Source organism: Triticum aestivum, chromosome 4D (assembly GCF_018294505.1).
Source record: "Triticum aestivum cultivar Chinese Spring chromosome 4D, IWGSC CS RefSeq v2.1, whole genome shotgun sequence".
Lineage (NCBI taxonomy): Eukaryota > Viridiplantae > Streptophyta > Magnoliopsida > Poales > Poaceae > Triticum > Triticum aestivum.
Window position 1 is genome coordinate 124,488,656 of NC_057805.1, and position 12,743 is coordinate 124,501,398.

Sequence of the window (12,743 nt, forward strand, 5' to 3'; positions counted from 1 at the left end):
CCGCCGGCGCTCCGCCCGCCGTCGCCCCTCCTGCCTCCTCTTCCTCCCGCCGGCGAGCGCCATCGACCGAGCCGGCGAGCTCCTCGAGCTCCTATAGCTTCCCCGATCCAGATCCATCGTGAGCGTTGACTTCTCGCCCCTCCTTTTTTTTTCTCCAAGTGTTGGATTTTCTCAGCATTTTCTTCTGTTCGTATAGCTATAACTCCGTGCATTTAGCTCCGATTCGCGCGTGTAATATGTCAAATTGTTCGCCTCATGATGTTCTTCATTTTGTTCAATTGCACCATGTTCATTAGAGGTCATCTTGATGCCCAAATCTCTGTTGGAAGAGGGCTAGTTGTTGTTATTCTCTGGTTCTTGACAGAACTTGGAGATTTGTCATTTTTGTATCATTTAATCTGTGCATCTTTTGAGCATGAGCTCTACATTTGTTTTGAAGTATGCCATGCCATCTTTCCAGTGGTGTAGTCCATGTATTTTTGTGATCTCTGTGGTGACTAGCACAAGCATGCAAAGTAGGCCCCGTAATATTTCTGATTTCAGGGACTTCGTGATTTCTCCAAGTCCTTGTCTGCTGTTATTTTGTTGCCATGTAAACTTGATGCTACAGAGAGATCCATGCGTATTTTGGAGATGTTCAGTAAGGATGTTTTGTAGCTATAGTTTTAATTGATCCATTCCTGTAATTTTTTGCAATTATGGAGTGCCATAGCATGACTCAATCTTGCTCTACTTTTGCTATAAAATATTTCTGGCAGATTCTTAACATGATATTCAATTTTGCAAAGCTTATTGTAGTTGATCCATACATGCTATGCAATTGTTCTTGCCATGGATAGCTTCTCAAACATGCCATCTTTCTGTAGGTGGGCTTGGTTTATAGTGCATTGCTCTGTAGTGAGTGCATAGAGCTCACAAAGAGGCCTACATATTATTATTTCTGCCATGCTCTGTTTTCTGCCAAGTCAGAAACCTGATAACGAAACTTGCTATGTTTACATGCTTGCCATCATATCTTCTGGTCCTTTTTGGCTTATGGTCAGTAAGGGACTTTTGTCATGTGCATTTAGTAGAACACTTACATGCCTTGTTTTGCTATGTTAAGTTCCTTGAGGATGTTGATTTCGTGCTCTGAACATTGCTACCTGATGCTGTTTTCTGCCATGTCCAGTTTTTCACCAAGTCTGTGAACCTGTTATCTTTTGCTCTTTTGCCATGGTTGTTGAGCTTGATATATTGTGATCTAGCCGTAGCTCAGTGTTCATCTTTTGACAAGCATCTCCTGTAGATTACTGTCATATGCTTTTTTGCTATGTTGGAGTGTTGTAGCATTGTTGCTTGTTGCATTTTAAGTGCTATCATGCTGTTAATCGCAGATTCGTGTCATTCTTGTTTTGCTTGCCATTTGCAAACCGTGCATCCGTTTCCGGTGATCTTTATATCGATTTCGACCGAAATCATCTCATCTTTCCAGTGGAACGCTTGTTTTGCCAAGTTACTGCCTTGTTCGTCATTTTCCTTCCGGAGCACGCATATGCATCGCATATCATATCTTGCATATCATACATGTTTGCATCATGTTGCTTGTGCATTCCTCGTGATTGATTGTGGTTCCGTTTGATTGTGTTCTTGTCTTGGGTAGAGCCGGGAGACGAGTTCGTGAACGAGGAACCTGTTGAGTACGCTTACGAGGATCAAGCTTTCGACAACTCTGAGAACCTTGCAGGCAAGATGACCACCCCTCGAAATCACTTCTATCTTTGCTTTGCTAGTTGTTCGCTCTATTGCCATGCTCCGCTACCTATCACTTGCTATATCATGTCTCCCATTTTAGCCATGTCAGCCCCTAACCATCCTTTCCTAGCAAACCGTTGTTTGGCTAAGTTACCGCTTTTGCTCAGCCCTTCTTATAGCGTTGCTAGTTGCAGGTGAAGTTGAAGCTTGTTCCATGTCGGAACATGGATATGTTGGGATATCACAATATCTCTTATTTAATTAATGCATCTATATATATTTTGGTAAAGGGTGGAAGGCTCGGCCTTATGCCTGGTGTTTTGTTCCACTCTTGCCGCCCTAGTTACTGATATACCGGGATTATGTTCCTTGAGTTTGCGTTCCTTACGCGGTCGGGTGATTTATGGGACCCCTTGACAGTTTGCCTTGAATAAAACTTCTCCAGCAAGGCCCAACCTTGGTTTTACCATTTGCTACCTAAGCCTTTTCCCCCGGGTTTTCGCGAGCCCGAGGGTCATCTTTATTTTAAACCCCCGGACCAGTGCTCCTTCGAGTGCTGGCCCAAACCGAGCAGCCTGCGGGGCCACCTCGGGGAAACTCGAGGTCTGATTTTACTCGTAGCTTGACTTATCCGGTGTGCCCTGAGAACGAGATATGTGCAGCTCCTATCAGGATTTGTCGGCACATTCGGGCGGCTTTGCTGGTCTTGTTTTACCATTGTCGAGATGTCTTGTAAACCGGGATTCCGAGACTGATCGGGTCTTTCCGGGAGAAGGTTTATCCTTCGTTGACCGTGAGAGCTTATGATGGGCTAAGTTGGGACACCCCTGCAGGGTAATATCTTTCGAAAGCCGTGCCCGCGGTTATGAGGCAGATGGGAATTTGTTAATGTCCGGTTGTAGATAACTTGTCACTTGACCCAATTTAAAATACATCAACTGCGTGTGTAGCCGTGATGGTCTCTTCTCGGCGGAGTCCGGGAAGTGAACACGGTCTGAGTTATGTATGACGTAAGTAGGTGTTCAGGATCACTTCTTGGTCATTGCTAGATGACGTCCGTTCCATTGCTTCTCTTCTCGCTCTCATTTGCGCAAGTTAGCCACCATATATGCTTTTGCCGCTGCAGCTCCACCTTATTACACCATCCTTTCCTACAAGCTTAAATAGTCTTGATCTCGCGGGTGTGAGATTGCTGAGTCCCCGTGACTCACAGATTCTACCAAAACAGTTGCAGGTGCCGACGATGCCAGTGCAGATGATGGCGTCGATCTCAAGTGGGAGTTTACGAGGAACATGGTCGTTACTATGTGTCTTTTCCTGATGATCAGTAGTGGAGCCCAGTTGGGATGATTGGGGATCTAGCATTTGGGGTTGTCTTATTTTCATTTGGATCTTGACCGTAGTCGGTCTATATGATTGTATTTTGGATGATGTATGATATTTATTTATGTATTGTGTGAAGTGGCGATTGTAAGCCAACTCTTTATCCCATTCTTGTTCATTACATGGGATTGTGTGAAGATGACCCTTCTTGCGACAAAACCACTATGCGGTTATGCCTCTAAGTCGTGCCTCGACACGTGGGAGATATAGCCACATCGTGGGTGTTACATTAGGATTTGTCACTCCCATTGTCAGAGAGGTATCTCTGGGCCCTCTCGGTAATGCACATCACTATAATCCTTGCAAGCAATGTGACTAATGAGTTAGTTGCGGGATGATGCATTACGAAACGAGTAAAGAAACTTGCCGGTAACGAGATTGAACTAGGTATTGAGATACCGACGACGGAATCTCGGGCAAGTAACGTACCGATGACAAAGGGAACAACGTATGTTGTTATGCGGTTTGACTGATAAAGATCTTCGTAGAATATGTAGGAGACAATATGAGCATCCAGGTTCCGCTATTGGTATTGACCGGAGACGTGTCTCGGTCATGTCTACATAGTTCTCGAACCCGTAGGGTCCGCACGCTTAAAGTTCTGTGACGATTGGTATTATGAGTTTATGTGATTTGACGTACCGAAGGTAGTTTGGAGTCCCGGATGAGATCGGGGACATGACGAGCAGTCTCGAAATGGTCGAGACGTAAAGATCGATATATTGAACGACTATATTCGGACATCGGAAAGGTTCCGAGTGATTCGGGTATTTTACGGGGTACCGGGGAGTTACGGAAATACGAGGAAGAAGTAATGGGCCTCATGGGCCAAGTGGTGGAAGAGAGGAGGCAAGGCGCGCGGCCCCCCTAGCCCAAACCGAATTGGACTAGGGGGGCGGTCCCCCTTTCCTCCTTTTCCTCCCTCTCCTTCCTTCTCCCTCTCCTCCTTCCTTTCCTCCTCCTAGTAGGAGTAGGAAAGGGGAGTCCTACTCCTACTAGGAGGAGGACTCCTCCTCCTGGCGCGCCCTACAGGGGCCGGCCGGCCTCCCCCCTTGCTCCTTTATATACGGGGGCAGGGGGCACCCTAGAACAAACAAGTTGATCCGTTGATCTTTCCCAGCCGTGTGCGGTGCCCCCTCCACCATAATCCACCTCGATCATATCATAGTGGTGCTTAGGCGAAGCCCTGCGTCGGTAGCATCATCATCACCGTCATCACGCTGTCGTGCTGACGAAACTCTCCGGCATAGCTTTGCTGGATCAGAGCTCGCGGGACATCATCGAGTTGAACGTGTGCTGAACTCGGAGGTGCCGTGCGTTCAGTACTTGGATCGGTCGGATCGTGAAGACGTACGACTACATCAACCGTGTTGTGCTAACGCTTCCGCTTTCGGTCTACGAGGGTACGTGGACAACACTCTCCCCACTCGTTGCTATGCATCACCATGATCTTGCGTGTGCGTAGGATTTTTTTGAAATTACTACGTTCCCCAACAGTCTATTCCACCCATAGTGTTATGTCCATGGCTCACGCTCATGTATTACGTGAAAGTTGAAAAGGTTTGAGAACATCAAAAGTATGAAAGAATTGCTTGGCTTGTCATCGAGGTTGTGCATGATTTAAATGTTTTGTGTGATGAAGATGAAGCATAGCCAGACTATATAATTTTGTAGGGATAAGCTTTCTTTGTCTATTCCACCCATAGTGCTATGTCCATGGCTCACGCTCATGTATTACATGAAAGTTGAAAAGGTTTGAGAACATCAAAATTATGAAAGAATTGCTCGGCTTGTCATCGGGGTTGTGCATGACAAATACTTTGTGTTAAGAAGATGGAGCATGACAGGACTATATGATTTTGTAGGGATAGCGTTCTTTAGCATTGTTATTTTGAAAGACATGATTGTTTGTTGGGATGCCTGAGTATTGATGTCTTTATGTCAAATTATAGACTACTGCTTTGAATCACTCGTGTCTTAATATTCATGCCATGATTAGACATATGATCAAGATTATGCTAGGTAGCATTCCACATCAAAAATTATCTTTTTTATCATTTACCTACTCGAGGACGAGCAGGAATTAAGCTTGGGGATGCTGATACGTCTCCGCCATATCTATAATTTTTTTATTGTTTCATGCCAATATTCTACAACTTTTACATACTTTTGGCAACATTTTTTTTTGGGACTAACATATTGATCCAGTACCCAGTGTCAGTTTTGCATGTTTTTTGTTTCGCAGAATATCCATATCAAACGAAGTCCAAACGCTATAAAAATTTACGGAGATTTATTTTGGAATATATGTGATTTTTGGGAGGTGTAATCAATGCAAACAGAGGCCCACAGCCTCCACTACCCACCAGGGCATGCCTAGGCCCCCCTGGAGCGCGGTGGTGCCTAGTAGGCACACCGTAAGTCGGTTGGGGTTCTTCTTCAGCCGTAAGGAAGCTTATATCTAGAAAAAATCGTGTTAAAATTTCAGCGCAATCGGAGTTACGGTTCTCCAGATATTTAAGAAACGGTGAAGGGCCAGAAAACAGGAACGCGAAACAGAAAAGAATAGAGAGATAGATCCAATCTCGGAGGGGCTCCCGCCCCTCCGCCACCATGGAGGCCATGGACCAGAGGGGAAACCTTCCTCCCATCTAGGGGAAGGCCAAGGAAGAAGAAGGAGGGGGCTCTCTCCCCTCTCTCTCGGTGCCGCCGGACTGCCGCCGGGGCTAGGATCGTGATGGTGATCTACACCAACAACCTTGCTACCGTCAACACCAACTCCCCCCTCTATGCAGTGGTGTAACCTCTCTACCCCCGCTGTAATTCTCTACTTAAACATGGTGCTCAACATTATATATTATTATCCAATGATATGTGGTTATCCTATGATGTTTGAGTAGATCTGTTTTGTCTTATGGGTTGATTGATGATCATGATTGGTTTGAGTTGTATGTTTTATTTTGGTGTTGTCGTATGGTGCCCTCCGTGTCGCGCAAACGTGAGGGATCCCCGCTGTAGGGTGTTGCAATACATTCATGATTCTCTTATAGTGGGTGGCAAGAGTGATAGAAACTTATACCCGAGTAAGGGTTGTTGCGTATGGGAGTAAAGAGGACTTGATACTTAATGATATGGTTGGGTTTTACCTTAATGATCTTTGGTAGTTGCATATGCTTGCTGGAGTTCCAATCATAAGTGCATATGATCCAAGTACGAAAAGTATGTTAGCTCATGCCTGTCCCTTATATAAAATTGCAATAATGATTACCAGTCTAGTTACCGATCGCCTAGGGACAAATAACTTTCTTGTGTGACAAAACCTTTATACTAAACAATTAACTCTATTATCTTGCAATTTATTCGTAGTTTTATTCTCGCAAAGTAATTCTAGTTCTATTCTTGTTCTAGGTAAAGAAAATGTTTAAGTGTGCTAGAGTTGTATCGGTGATCGATATAACTTGAGGGAATATTTATTCTACCTTTAGCTCCTCGTTGGGTTCGACACTCTTGTTTATCCAAAACAGATACAAACGATCCCCTATACCTGTGGGTTATCAGAGGGCGACTAGGCGGCTGTGGAGCTCCTCATCTCCCGTGTGCGTGCTTTGGCGATAACCATCTTGGGTGGAGATCGAGCCAGGTTGCAGTAGTTGGTGCTCCTCGTCGACTTCTAGTTGCGCCTCTTTTGGGGTTGTTGTGTGTTGTCCCGCGTGCCATGTTGCCGGTTGTGGCCGATTAAAACTTCTTTGTTGCTGTCGTGTCTGATGTGCTACCTATCTGTCTGTGCTACTAGGTTGCCTAGTGTGTTTATTAATTTAAAGTCAGGCTGCGGCCTTTTCCCTAAAAATGTAGGTCGGCGGGGGCGCCGATGAGAGGCGGTCTAGAGCGGGCAAGCCGTCGGTGTGGGGAGTCGGCGGTGCGGTGTGGTCTCGCGGGATAATCCGTATGGTGCGGTCCAGAGGAAGACACGGGGAGACACCACAATGTTGCATGAGCAATCTCTCACGTGGCCGCCCCTCATAGCCATTGTAGGAGGTAGCGAGGTGAGGGTGGGCGGCGGGCTAACCCTAGGGCGCGGCGGGGTCAGGACTCGGGGTAGTGCGTGCGTTGCTTGAGGCGGAGAGAGGGGTGGGTGGGCTGCTCCTCGGTTTCGTAACAAAATTTTGTGATAGGTGAAAATAAATCGATGAGGGAAGAGAGAAAAATCAATGGGGGGAGAGGAGGGGCGTTCAATCGGTGGCGAGAGAGCTAGATGTACCATCTCCAACTCCCCTTTAATAGTAGAGATTTCAGAATTTGTTTCCTTAGAACAATGGAATGTTCATTGTGCTCTATAATTTTGATACTATTCCATAACAAATTAAGTAGGTACATAATGATTTACATGTTATTTTTCTTAAAATCCCTTATTTGTTTTCTTAAAATATGTTATTTGTTTCCTAAAGTAAATTGCATTGATGGGAGAGATCGGTTGATTTGGGTAAATTAGAAAAGTTAGATCCATGATCTTTTGCACGTTAAGAAAGGGCTGGTTTGCAAGGAAAAAGTGAAGAGAAAAATAAACCAATAGATATGAAAACCATCGTGGAGAAAGTGGTGGGAGGTGATGTGAAAATAAACCGGTGGAAGGGCTCTGTTTTAGGTGGTTCTTCAAGTTTTGTTAGGGTTTGTGTCCTGTTTAGGAAGACGAGACGGCGGCGGCTTGTTGAAGATGGAATAAGGTTCTCCCCGCCTAGCCCCGTCCCGATGGTGCGTCTAGTATTGTCAGAAGGCGTGTGGAGGTTGGATCCTTCCAATCTAAACTTCTCTTCAATGGCGGCTGCTCTTCTGGTGTGTTGGTCATATGGGGCATTAGCATGACGACTTCCCGACTGTCTACTACAACAAGTTGTGTCAAGCTCCGGCGAGGGAGGGGTAATAACGACAGCGCGCCTCCGGCTCGCTTCAATGCCTGTAGTCGTCGCTAGGTGGTCTACAAATTTGGATGTAATTTTTAATATTTCTGACGTTGGCTGTGTTACCATGATGAAAGATGAATAGATAGGAAGTTTTTTGAAAAAAATGGAAGCAGGTCTCTGAGTTCGAAAAAATGAAAGATATACTCATGGACATTGCCGAAACATGAACGTGGCGTGGGTTGTGGAGTGGAAACGGCCCATGTTCCTTCATCTCCCGCCCCTACTGCCCAATTGGCGGGAAACTCTCTCCCACGCGCGTCCTTTTCACATCCTCCACCATCTTCTTCTATAAGATACAATCTCTTTCCTTCGCGAAAACCGAAGAGCCGAACACCCACCCCAATCCACTAACCTAGCGATGCCTCCCAAGCGCAAGTCCCCGGTTGCGACGGCGGCAGCCCCCGCAATGCCGCCTAGGATGACCCGGAGCATGGCCGCCGGGAAGCGGGGCGCCGACGCTCCGGCTAAAAAGGAGGAAGCAGAGGCGGCGCCGGCGGCGGCCGGGGGGAAGGGCAGGAAGAAGGCCAAGAAGGAGGTGTCTGCGGTGGAGACGGTACTGTCGCCTCCTGCAGCGGCCAAGCAGAAGGTGAAGAAAAATGCCAAGAAGGAGGTGGTGGCGGCCGCGGTAGATGATGGCGGTGCTGGCGCTGAAAGCGGGAAGCGCGTCATCGTCGAGGCCTGGTAAGTGCTTGCGCCGGTGCACGTGACAGCTAGGTTTTGCTTTTTGTGATTATTATGGACGATTTTAACTGATTTAGGTCGGATTTAACGGGACTTTCGGTACAATTAATGGATGAAAAAAGTGTTGTTTAAGATTATTATTTCGTACTCCCTCTGTTTCGAAATAGTTGTCGTTGAGGAACTTCTCCGACCAGGTGAAAACAGGAAAAAGTACCAAACTACCCTCAATTTGAAATTCTTGTCGCCGGGGATCTTCGTCTTCCTCCGTCGCTCCTCCCCTCCGCCAGGCTCCACCCCACTGCTGCAGCTCCGGCGTCCGTCCGCGCCGGCCGCAGCTCCCTCGCCGGCCGCCTTCCTCCGCTCCAACCAAGAGCCCAAACTCGTACGCAGCTCCCTCGCCGTCCGCCACAGCCTCCAGCCGCCCGCGACTCCTGGCCGTCGCACCGCCCGCGACTCCTGGCCTTCGCGCCGCCCGTGCTCCTCCCCGCACCGACCAGCAGCAGCGCCGCCCGTGCTCCTCCTCCTGCCTGAGCCTTCCAGCTCCTCGATTCAGGCACTGGAGCTCCGGATCCGGCCAATTGACCTCCGTCCGTGCTCCTCCCCACGCTGACCAACAGCAGCAGCAGCGCAGCCTGTGCTCCTCCTCCTCCTGCCTCAGCCTTCCAGCTCCTCGATTCAGGCACTGGAGCTCCGGATCCGGCCAATTGACCTCCGCCCGTGCTCCTTCCCGCACTGACCAACAGCAGCAGTAGCGCTGCCTGTGTTGCTGTTTGAATTGATCAAAATTGTTAATCGCCAAAGAAATTGATCGCCGGAGTTGTACCACTTCTTCTCGCCACAGACAGAAATTGATCAGATGTGGTGATTGACCAGGATGTCTTCTCGCCAGTCACAGCAAGCTTGAATTGATCGCCAGAGCAATTTTGAATTGATCAGCAAGGAGCAGCCATTGTCCATCTGTTCACCTGTCAAAACTAGCAAATCAACAATAGGAGCAAGGATCAGCAAGGAGCAAGGAGCAGCAAGGATCAGCAAGGAGCAGAAAATTGACAAATTAGCAGATCAACAGTAGGTGAGCTACTCCATTTTTATGTGCTCCATCTGCTACAAGAAATTCAGTGTACTCATGCTTGTAATTGTACTCTTGCAAAAAATTTACTCCATGCTAGTACTCCAGACCATGATTAAGTACTCAAGAAAACAATGTTAGTTCTGGCACTAAGTGTGGCTCTGCATCTGTGAGATCACTTCTGGTGTTAGTATTGGGTCATGCAACTTCGGCTAGGATGCTCTTGGTTGCTTCCCTGCTTGCAATTCGTAAAGACCTTTTCAGTCATTTTGAGATCTTGTGAAATATGCTGATATCAGAATGAAGCAAAGATGTTTTGCTGTGAAAAAAGAACTGAATATCATCTAGAAATTGAAATGAAGTGAGTACTTTCCAATAACCAGGGTCTAACTTGATCTGGAAAAGATACCAGGTTTAGCTGGTCTCCGTACATTGTTAGTTGGTCCTGCATATGCTGCCATTTAGTGGCAGAATGCTGTTTGGCAAGGCGGTGCTGAATTTTGAACAACAAAACTGAAAGTTATCTGGAGTGCAGATGAACCACTGAAGTACCCCATATCTCTAGTCCTCTCTGCAAGGAAGTCAAGATCACTCGCACTAGTAAAACCTACAGCAACAACAAAAATCAGTATTATTTCCCTGCTTTTGCTGAGCTAGGAGCATTCTGAAACATGCTTGAATTCCAGCAATTAGTAAAACCTACAGTAAAATTCTGTTGCAACAAAGTCATGATGCACAACAAAGTCTGTCAGGATCATAAAGCCCTCTAAAAACAAATGAAAATAGGGGGATGTAGCTCATCGATCCAGACTTGAATTCCAGCAAACCAGCAACACATTCAAACATTTATTTTTGGTCTGTGTATTGTGGGTTAGATCAGGCAGTAGTACTACTCAAAATATACTGAATTGTTCTTCGTCTACTACTACTACTACTACTACTACAACTTGTTCTTGTTCTTGTACTTGTACTTCTACTATTACTACTACTACTACTACTTCTACTACTACTTCTACTACTACTACTTCTACTACTACTACTACTACTTGTTCTTCTTGTTCTTCTACTACTACTTCTACTTGTTCTTCTACTTCTTCTTCTTCTACTTGTTCTTCTTGTTCTTCTACTTCTACTTGTACTTCTACTTCTACTTGTACTTATTCTTCTTCTTCATCTTGCGTATTCATATCTTCAGGACAAAATGGATCTCCCAGACCTCAACTTCACTCCACCTGCAGAAGATGTGGACGAAATGGATGAAGAAGCAGAAAATGAAATGGAAGGAGATGGAGTGGAAGGAGATGAAATTGTTCAAAATCCAGGTACAATTACAGTTGATCATTTCATCACTTGATCATTTAATGATTTCTTTGTTGTATGTGTTGGTGCAGGTGCTGGGCAAATTGGTAGAAAAAATAAAACCCTCAATGACCAGCAAAAATTTGTTGCTTATGTAGCATTGCATACACTATGTATGAGTAGAGGAGGCACTTTTAAGAAAACTGATACGCAAGACATTGCAAATTTTTTTGGAGTGGGTGTTTGGAATATACAAAGAATTTGGAGGAAAGCAATGTTGCAAATTGAACAAGGTCAAGAGGTAGATGTTGCCGATCAGAGAAAAGGAAATTCTGGAAGAAAGCCTAAGGACATTAACCTAGAAAAAATCCTAACAATCCCATTAAACAGAGGTCTACTATTAGATCACTAGCCTGGCAACTGGGATGTAGCCCTACCACACTTCATAGAAAATTTATGTTGAATTTGATTAGGAGGCATACAAACTGTGTGAAGCTGGCTTTAAAGGAAAAGAATAAGATGGATAGGATGAAATTTTGTTTGTCGATGCTTGATGAGGCAACAACAGCAACTGCAAGGCCTAAGTTCAAGATTATGCATAATGTTGTCCATATTGACGAAAAGTGGTTTAACATGACAAAGAAGAATAGAACATATTATCTGCTGGATGGGGAGGAAGAGCCTACGAGGCCTATACACGGCAACTGTATTGGCAAGGTGATGTTCTTAACGGCCGTTGCTAGGCCAAGGTGGGACAGCGAAGGAAACGTGACCTTCTCTGGGAAAATCGGTATCTGGCCATTCGTGAAAGAAGTTCCTGCTCAGAGGAGGAGCGACAACAGACCCAGAGGTACAATAGAGACAAAGTCAATAAAGGTCGACAGAAAAGTGACGAGGGAGTTCCTGATAGAGAAAGTCTTGCCAGCGATATAAGCAGTTTGGCCGGAAAGTGATGCTGGACAGACCATCTACATTCAGCAGGATAATGCTAAGCCCCATATCTTGCCAGATGACCAGGAATTTCTAGCAGCTGTCGCAAAAACTAGACTTGACATTAGATTAGTACAACAGCCTGCCAACAGTCCGGATTTGAATGTGCTTGACCTTGGGTTTTTCAACTCGCTACAATCTCTGACAGATTGTTTGAGTCCTAAAACACTACAAGACCTTATTGCTGGTGTTTTGGAGGAATTTGAAGGCTACGATGTTTACAAGCTCAACCGAATTTTCCTAACTCTACAAATGTGCATGACCGAGATCTTGAACCATGCAGGGGGAATGGGTATAAAATACAACATGTTAACAAGGAAAGGCTTGAGGGTCATGGGCAGCTACCTCCAAGACTAACATGCCCTAAAGAGGTTTACGCAAATGCCCTATACAACTTAGAGCTAATGGAGAGGGTTCAGTGATGAGGCTGTGGTGCTAGTGATGATGCTTGTGATGCTTGCAATGAGGTTGTGATGCTAGCTAGTGATGATGCTTGCGATGAGGCTGTGATGCTAGTGATGATGCTTGCAATGAGGTTGTGATGCTAGTGATGATGCTTGTGATGAGGCTGTGATGCCAGTGATGATGCTTGCGATGAGGCTGTGATGCTAGTGATGATGCTTGCGATG

General features: G+C 45.9%; 1 protein-coding gene and 1 long non-coding RNA gene across 5 annotated transcripts in view; one reads left to right on the plus strand and one right to left on the minus strand.

The window, feature by feature from the left end:
- The first annotated feature begins 8,398 nt into the window (after window positions 1-8,398).
- Window positions 8,399-11,765, plus strand: LOC123096799 (uncharacterized). Of its 2 annotated transcripts, none has more exons than XM_044518573.1 (3): window positions 8,399-8,756; window positions 11,021-11,147; window positions 11,217-11,765. In XM_044518573.1, exons 1-3 carry the CDS (start codon window positions 8,434-8,436, stop codon window positions 11,280-11,282), a joined length of 516 nt encoding a protein of 171 aa, XP_044374508.1. In that variant the 5' UTR covers window positions 8,399-8,433; the 3' UTR covers window positions 11,283-11,765. The 2 variants fall into 2 exon arrangements, 1 of the variants encoding a protein (XP_044374508.1); XR_006446703.1 differs by lacking the exon at window positions 8,399-8,756 and adding an exon at window positions 9,621-9,828.
- The window catches only part of LOC123096800 (uncharacterized), a 6,443-nt gene continuing 2,569 nt past the window's right edge, over window positions 8,870-12,743 (minus strand). Inside the window, exons 4-5 of one of the 3 annotated variants that reach the window (XR_006446706.1) lie at window positions 10,257-11,057; window positions 8,870-9,730 (exon numbers count right to left, since the gene is read on the minus strand). This is a non-coding gene — a long non-coding RNA (uncharacterized lncRNA). Of the gene's footprint in view, window positions 11,058-12,743 lie in introns of all 3 variants that reach the window. The other 2 variants (XR_006446704.1, XR_006446705.1) reach the window with 2 other exon arrangements.